General features: G+C 42.3%; 1 protein-coding gene across 3 annotated transcripts; it reads right to left on the reverse strand.

Moving 5' to 3' along the window:
* Positions 1-285: 285 nt before the first annotated feature.
* On the reverse strand, positions 286-5,447 carry LOC143316044 (NF-kappa-B inhibitor zeta-like). Of its 3 annotated transcripts, none has more exons than XM_076723740.1 (9): positions 4,996-5,447; positions 4,276-4,416; positions 3,485-3,567; positions 2,892-3,199; positions 2,543-2,648; positions 2,288-2,434; positions 1,251-1,768; positions 1,007-1,174; positions 286-887 (listed from the first exon to the last, which is right to left on the reverse strand). In XM_076723740.1, exons 2-7 carry the CDS (start codon positions 4,349-4,351, stop codon positions 1,355-1,357), a joined length of 1,134 nt encoding a protein of 377 aa, XP_076579855.1. In that variant the 5' UTR covers positions 4,352-4,416; positions 4,996-5,447; the 3' UTR covers positions 286-887; positions 1,007-1,174; positions 1,251-1,354. The 3 variants fall into 3 exon arrangements, with proteins under 3 accessions (XP_076579855.1, XP_076579856.1, XP_076579857.1); XM_076723741.1 differs by lacking the exon at positions 4,996-5,447 and adding an exon at positions 4,513-4,894; XM_076723742.1 differs by lacking the exon at positions 4,996-5,447 and having other exon boundaries at positions 1,251-1,629; positions 1,705-1,768; positions 4,276-4,502.
* Positions 5,448-7,667: the final 2,220 nt, after the last annotated feature.

Here is a 7,667-nt window from a genome sequence, read left to right on the forward strand (position 1 = left end):
CCACACAGTGTGATGTTGAGTGCGCATACCTTGTCTCTTTGGGATTTTGTGGCCCGTCATGTGAAGAGGGTGGCAGAGAAATGGCTCCTCCTGCTGTTGGATGCTCACTGCCCCTTTTCTGGAACCTGAAACATTGAATCATGTCCAATTTGCACGTTTGAGTCCTCAGAATAACTCAGTAACGCCTCATTTTCATACTCACCTGTCATGTCGCCGAGTGAAATACGTATCTATCTGTTCTAATTTGATCAAGAGATTTCTGTATTGAGGTTTGAAGAGGCCTTTTTATTTCAATCAGCAAAACAGTGTAAAGAAAGCAGGTAGCTGGAAGGAGACTGACAAGATGTATGTTGAGTTTTTTTTGAGGAAAGAAATGCAAAAATACATGTGAATATTACACTGGGTGGGGGTCTCTTGCACGATGTGGAATGTATATTTATTGGTTGACTTGTCCATTTATATCCTGTTGATTTTAAAGACAACACACTTTTAAATTTGAGCTAAACAACAAATGATGACTGTCTGGGATGGAGATGGCACATTCAGATCAAGCATTTCCACATGAAGGAAAGTTTCACAGACAGCGTCAATGCAAAGACAAAAATAATCTGTACAATAACACACAAAGACATGACAAGGAATAAAATGAGCACTTTGGCCCGTTGTCATGAGGAAAACGGTAAAAATAATAAACATTTTATTTGAACAGAAAACACAAATGAAACCTAGGCATTACATGGTAACGAACAACTGGGCATGTTTCAGTGAAACAACCAGAATCTGCCTTGTGTCGGCAAATGGTATCTCATAGACCGGACTGTCTGACTGACAGTGTTTTTGAGCTTCACTTAAGCGTGAAAACTTTTCCCCTTCAGGATCTTCTGCACCTGAAAAAAAGCCCACTGGAGTTTAGAATTCATGCAGATGGTGTGACCGGTTGGTGTTTGTTGTTCTTGTTGCATATTTTTGGCCTCGTGTTTGTTAAAACGCAGTGAAGCCGGCCCACCTGTTGACCCGTGGGTCCTTCGGGCACCAGCTGAGACGGCAACTCGTTTTCGACGTTTCTCATTCCCGGGTCGCCTCCTCTTCTCATCAGCAGCTTCACGGCTTCCGCTTGACTTTTGTGATTTTGCAAAGAGCTGACGATGTGCAGGGCCGTGTTTCCGCTGAACGTCTGAAAAGGGCAGAATTAGACATTAAAGCTCAAGCGGTTTGTGAGGCGCGCTGGACGTCTTTAAGCCGCGACTGACCTGAACGTTGACGACTGACAGTGAAGACGGATGATGGAGGAAAATGTTGAGCAGCTCCACATTTGCCTCCTCAGAAGCCATGTGAAGACACGTGCGTCCGCTTTTTAGATCCTGAGGAGGTGAAAGAAACGTGGAAACAAGGTGAAGCGGCTGATGCTAACTTTTAATGTTATCTTTGAAATTGTGAAAAAAGTGATTTCAATGGTTGCCTCTGTCCCAAGGGAGGCGCCCATGAGCAGCAGCGTCTGAACACATTCGACATGCGTGTGTCTTCTCTGCAGCAGCTCGTTTGTCATGAATGAACAAGGATTTTCCAGAGTCCTCAGCTCTTTAACAACGGCGTTGTGAGACAGGACAGCTACGTGCAGCGGAGTTAAACCTTTAGACAGAGAACAACGGAGTTTCGTCACAAAGACCTTTGACAGAAGCATCGGAAAAGCAGTTTTCAGCTCACCGTCGTAATTGACCATTTCAACATCGATCTGTTGGCCGCTCCCCATGAGGGTCCTCCAGATGCTCTGTGGAAAAATGTGTGACAAAGGAAACCTGTTAGAGTCCAGGTCACGCTTGTGCATGTCATAGACAGGTTTCTGTTGACAGAGAAATGAAAGTTTCAACAAGACGAAGGTCAAAACTCAGTGAGGAGACTCAGTGTTTGACGTGAATGCGCAGTTAGAAATGAACAGGTGAGATCAACTGCACATTATTATGATTCAAGCCAGCATTTCGCTCAGCGCTGTGCCTCCGTTTAACCTCACTGAAGTAAAATGAGGATTAAATGAACAATAATTATCTTGTATGTTTTCGAGGCAGATGTAAATTCAATTGTCACTCAATCATTCAAATGTTGTTTGCTTGTTTCAAGTAGAAGTGGCTGAGAATATAACTCAGGAGAAAATCACTAAGTTTAGTGTTTTCTGATGTCACAGTGGCCATGCTGTCATTTGGCATCATGAAGAGTGAAAGCACAGGTTTAAGATATGACTGAATCCTGCCACACTGAGGGATGAGTTGATGCATTAATTGTTATTTCTGACCTGAAGACTGAGAAGGTGGCCTTTCTCGGCACACACGTGCAAAGGAGAGCGGCCCCAGAGGTCACGAATGTTGATCTGCGCTCCGTGCGTCAGCAGGTCGTGGACAATCAAGTGCTGATTGGTGGCAACTGCTATCTGAAGAGCTGTCTGCGTGGAAAGAGCGCAACAAGCCAGAGTCTCAGCTGTGCAGGAAGACTGAAGAACAGGAAAATCCTGACTCATCCATTACGTAAGATGAAGTTGCAGCGTTTGTACCTGTCCATTGTGTTCTTTCATGTCCAAGGAGCCGCCCGGAGCCATCTTTGCAGCGAGCACATTAGCCAGAGCCCGTCGGCCTTGTGCTACTGCGATGTGAAGAAATCTGGAGATGGAGGAGAAAATAAGGCCACATGCAAATGATGTCCACGTGTTCATTCGGCCATTAATCCATTCGTGTTCCTGTCTTACTCGGCGATCGCTTTGAGCTAACTCGTTCAACAGTTCATCCGTTGCTCTGACATTAGCTCGCCGTTCAATGGTTCGTTGGCTTTTCGCTGTCTATCTGAACTCTTTATCCATTCCACATTTACTGTCTCAACTGATGACTGTCTTCATGAATACATACGTGTCTCCATCTTCATCCTGCATGTTCAGCAGCTCTGGAGAAATTCCTCTGAGCCTCCGAGCCTCTTGCTGTATTTGCCAGTGAAATAAAGTCACTTTGGCTTCAGCGGCGGCAGACGCCGGGCCCTGCAGAGCTGGACGCTGCGGGGTCGTGTGACCCTTTTCGGGCACACGCTCATTCGTCATGTTGGAGTTTGCTGCAGCTGGACGTCCCGACAGATGAGGACTGGTGTCGTTGGAAGGAGCTTCAGATTTGGCATATTTAAATTTCTGATGCAAGTTGTTGTCGTCTAGCGGGCAGCTCCATTTCTGAAAGAGAATCGTGTCCAAACTGTCGTTACTTTTGTGTTTACTGCAAGCATTTTCATGTTTGTAATGATTTGCATATTAAGAACTTGTGAAGGAATGGAAGGAACTCATAAATCTAAATATCTGTCCTCGTGAACTAAACGGGACACATTAAAGAAATAAATCTCCTCTTTTTAACAATCAAATCCAGATAAAACATGAATCACGGAGTTGACTGCAACACCCAAACCGTCCACTGAAAACGTGTCTAATCACGTTCATGTGCTTGTTCTGTGTGTGGCTGACCTGGCGTTTCATCATCAGCAGTTCTTTCACAGTGTTCTTGCGAACAGCTTGGGCGTATTCCGGCAGCCTGGGATCAAAACAACCTGAGGGGAGACAATACAGTTAAAATGAAGTTTGGATCAAAGAAATCACCAAAAACGTGACATAAAATCTGCCAAAGGAAGGTTTTATCAGTGTGGATGGAAGACTGTCATAAACAGACAGATCAAAGAGTGGAAGAAGTATTCACAAAGTCCAAGTCCAGCATTCAAAATTGTACTTCAGTAAAAGTACACAAGTTTTCTTAGTTAAATATTCCTACAATATTGACATGAAACCAAGTACATGTGTAAAGTACTGTAGCAGAAAGAAGCAAGAACAAGTACCTCAAAATTGTACTCAAGTACTTCACCACCACTGCAAATAAAACTTCAGACTCACTTCAGTCAAACTGAATCCCATCTCATTAATGCAGCAGTAATATTAATCCACAACCATCCAGAGTACTTTTACTTCTGGTACTTCAAACATTTTGCCTACAACACTTAAATACTTTAAAGATTCTGAATGCAGGACTTTTACTCGTGATGGAGTATTTTCACAGTGTGGTATATGTACTTTTTCTGAGGTGAAGGATCTGAGTATTTGCTCAACACATGTTGAACTTCCTCATTCCCTCAAGTCCTGAAAGCGGCACACGCTCGAGGAGTGAAGCGTTCAGGAACGAGACCGTGATGAGTTTGTGGTTTCACTGTCACACTTTTCAAAGCGGTGAACGGTCGTATCGGATGACCTGAACTCTAAAAACTGACCTGTATCGTTCATGGCGTTGGCCCCTGTTGACAGACTCTGGCCTCCTCTGCTTTCATTCCCTCTTGGATCCAACATGTTAAAGGTGTCATGTATTCGCAGCAAACTCCGCCTGGATCTGAAGTGTTTCCTCTCTCACGCACCTGGAACGTCAAGCTGCCGTCAGCGCAATGCAAACATGTCCAACTGACTCACCGCAGGATAAGAAATGAACAACCGTCAGACAAAATGTCCCACACCTGGCTGCTTCCTGGTTGGCAGGTTACAGAGGTGAGCCTGGAGTCATTTTCAAAATAAAGGTGTCGAACATTTCGCCACTACTGAACTGGAACTAATCCTATTGAGAAAAAAAAGAAACGCTAAATCCTGCTAAATCTCTCTTAATTGGCCTTAATCTGCAGATAGTTTTCAGTTAATTTCAAACGATTCAAAGGTTCAGGCCTCATCTGAAAGGAGTCTCAGAAAAACAGTTTGACGGTCGGTTGATATGCAAATGAGGTCAAAGTGCTGCGTAGAAAAGCAAAGCTGCTGAACAACCAGCCTTCAGTTACTCAGTCACTCATCTGCAGAGGAAACCTGAAACACGAACAGTCATCACAGCAAACATTGACTGCTCAGTTATCCAGCTGACTGTACACTGAAGAAGACAGCTGTCCACTTGTGCTGTCTTTGTTTCTGAGACGCATTTTGTAAAGAAAATAAAAATAAAATAAACTACTTACTGGTCAAGCTGGACTCCACTGGAACAAATGCAGGATGAAGCATGAAGAGACCAGCAGAAAATAAAAGGAAATGCAGTTTGTTGTGTGTATTTGTTGGTGGCACGAACCACTCCTCTGTTGACGGCTCAAGTTTCCAGGCAGAGAAAGGCAGGTTGGGTTTGGCTTGAGTCCAAATACAGCCTGGTTATTCAAGTGTGTGATGCTGGACATCAGCGCAGAGGAACTGAGGCCTTATTTTCAAAGGTCACCAAAGAAACCAACAGATTTCCATCTATTTTAACACAGTTTACTCTTTATGGCTGGTGTGTATTTTTGTGTGGTGGACACATTTTTACGTTCTCTGAGACCTTCTTATTTCCTTTCTGTTTTTATGACTGTTGGAGAGACCCAGCTTCCCCTCAGGGATCAAAAAGATGTCGAGAAATCGGAGGAACCGCGACTGAACAATATTCATCGAGAAGTAACACAAACAATTATGTACAGTGGCGGTTCTAGACACATTTTAATGGGGGGGCCAAGGAGGGGCCAGTGTTTAACCAGGAGCACGTAAAAAATGGCAACAAAAGACATTTAATCATTAGAAACTTTATTTTACTTTCAAATCACATAAACATTTATTTTGTAGAAGAGTGAGTGCAGGTGCACGAGAGGTAGGGCCATAAAAAATGAAAAATACAGTCCAGGGTACAAACACAGGGCGTCGGTTCAGTGTGAACAGAACTCTAGGGTACAACAATGTGCCATTTCCTATCAACTGAATTTGAACCCAATGTCGATGCACTGCAGCAGCAGGATACGATGGTTGTGCTGTCTGGCATGTAGTGAAAACCCTGCATCTCTCACAGCTGCTGCTTCCAGTTTCTAAAACCAGGTGTTGAACCAAAAACAGTGTCTGGGGCATGTGGTGTGCTAAAATGTCTACATGCATGGCAATACGTGGAGTCCATCACGACAGAATACTCAAACCACGGATGAAGAGTCTACCAGTTTGGCCTGAGGCTCCGTCTTCTGTCCCCCATCAAAGTGTTTGGGAATATATTCAAGTTGGGCTGCACTGGTACATCATTCTTGGACTTGCTGATATCTGTAGAAAGATGTACAGTAAACACAGGGCGCAAGTACAACATTTATTTACTTATGTACGTATATCTACATGTATTTCAAAATGCAGGCCAAGTATTAACTTTAAAAAAAAAGGAAACATTCGAGCCATATTGACACAAAAAAGAATTTCCAGCAGAAAACACCATTTTAAAGACACACAGTTCGTCTGCAGTGAAACTGTAATCGCACTGCTTTGCAAAGAGTGAGAACCTTCTTCATCACTAACCTGATGGTGCAGTACTTGACCGACATGGATCCACTTGCCGTCCCTCTGGCTGTTCCTCTCTCTGTCCCTGTAGGTTTTCTTCCTCCTCATCCTCTTCTTCATCCTCCTCACCCTCTGGGATTCCCCTCTCTGTGTCAGAGCCCTCACTTTCATCACCTGCCCTCCGTTTACTGGGGCAAAAAAGGTGATTTGTATTTGGGTGATTCTGAGTTCTTCTGTCCCCAGGGTAGATTTTTGAGGAAAAAAAAGGTTTTTTAGAGAAAACAATTACTGTATTTGTTAAGGTCAGGTTGTAGTAGCTATGAAAAAATAACTGTCTCAATGATGACATTTTAATACTTTTTGAGTGTGTTGAAAATTCAAATGTGCAAGAATTTCACTGTTTTGGACTCGTCCCCAACCCAGACTTTTATTTATTTATTTATTTATTTTTAGAATTCTTTTTATTAGGGATCAACAAATAACAGCAGTACAAAGTACAGTACATTAAGTTAATCCTGTTTTTTCTTTTCTTTGTACAGAACAATGAACAGTGTCTCTGCATTCAGAATTATAACAATAAATCACAAAAAAAATCATTAAACATTTTTACAAACAAGACTGCAATGTGTTGATAATCTAATTGTAGATAAGCCATCAAGTTAAACGTAAACTACACTGGAGAAAAAGAAGAGATAGAAAATAAATAATAAAAATAATGAAAATCAGATCTGGAAAAAAGAAATAAAGAAATAGATGGGGTTTCGACTTCCACAGAGGTAAAATGCAGCATCTCGCCAAGAGGGATAAAAAGGCTGTTTTTGATTGTGAAGAGTTAATTTTAAGTTGTTCAAGTGATAATCCAAATATAGCAATATATGGGTCCATCTGTATCTGACTTCCTAGAATCTTTGTTAGGATAGTAAAGAAGTCAGTCCACAATTTATATCGTCTGGGGCAAAAGAAAAACATATGGCTCAAATTACAAGAAGAGGCATGGCATCTGTCACATTGGTCTGCAATGTTTGGAAATATTTCAGATAATCGAGATTTGCTAAAATGGACTCTGTGTAATACCTTGAATTTTTGATTTTGCCAATCGAAAGATTCTCAAAAGCCAATTTGTCATAAATACTGGATATTAATGATTTCTGAGTAGGCTTAAGGGTCAAAAGGTCATCCCAGGATTGCTTTGTGGGGAGAGAAGGGTAACATGACAAAAGAGAAGATGCACAATGTCTAATTTGAAAATAAAGAAAAAGATGGGTTGTAGGTATATTAAAGTTAAAAGAGGTCTCTGAAAAGCTAGAACGATTGATAGGCAGCAAAGAGGAAAGTAAGGCCGCAGGTGAAGATGAGACAA

The sequence above is a fragment of the Chaetodon auriga genome, chromosome 23, assembly GCF_051107435.1.
Source record: "Chaetodon auriga isolate fChaAug3 chromosome 23, fChaAug3.hap1, whole genome shotgun sequence".
Taxonomy (NCBI): Eukaryota; Metazoa; Chordata; class Actinopteri; order Chaetodontiformes; family Chaetodontidae; genus Chaetodon; species Chaetodon auriga.

Bases quoted from the DNA above. Each gene is read 5' to 3' on its own strand.
- LOC143316044 (XM_076723740.1), bottom strand. From the start codon at position 4,351: ATGTTGGATCCAAGAGGGAATGAAAGCAGAGGAGGCCAGAGTCTGTCA. The intron at 2,435-2,542 runs GTACAAACGCTG...CTTTCCACGCAG, and splicing joins TGAAAGAACACAATGGACAG to ACAGCTCTTCAGATAGCAGT. The intron at 1,769-2,287 runs GTCAGAAATAAC...ATTTTTCCACAG, and splicing joins GCCACCTTCTCAGTCTTCAG to AGCATCTGGAGGACCCTCAT.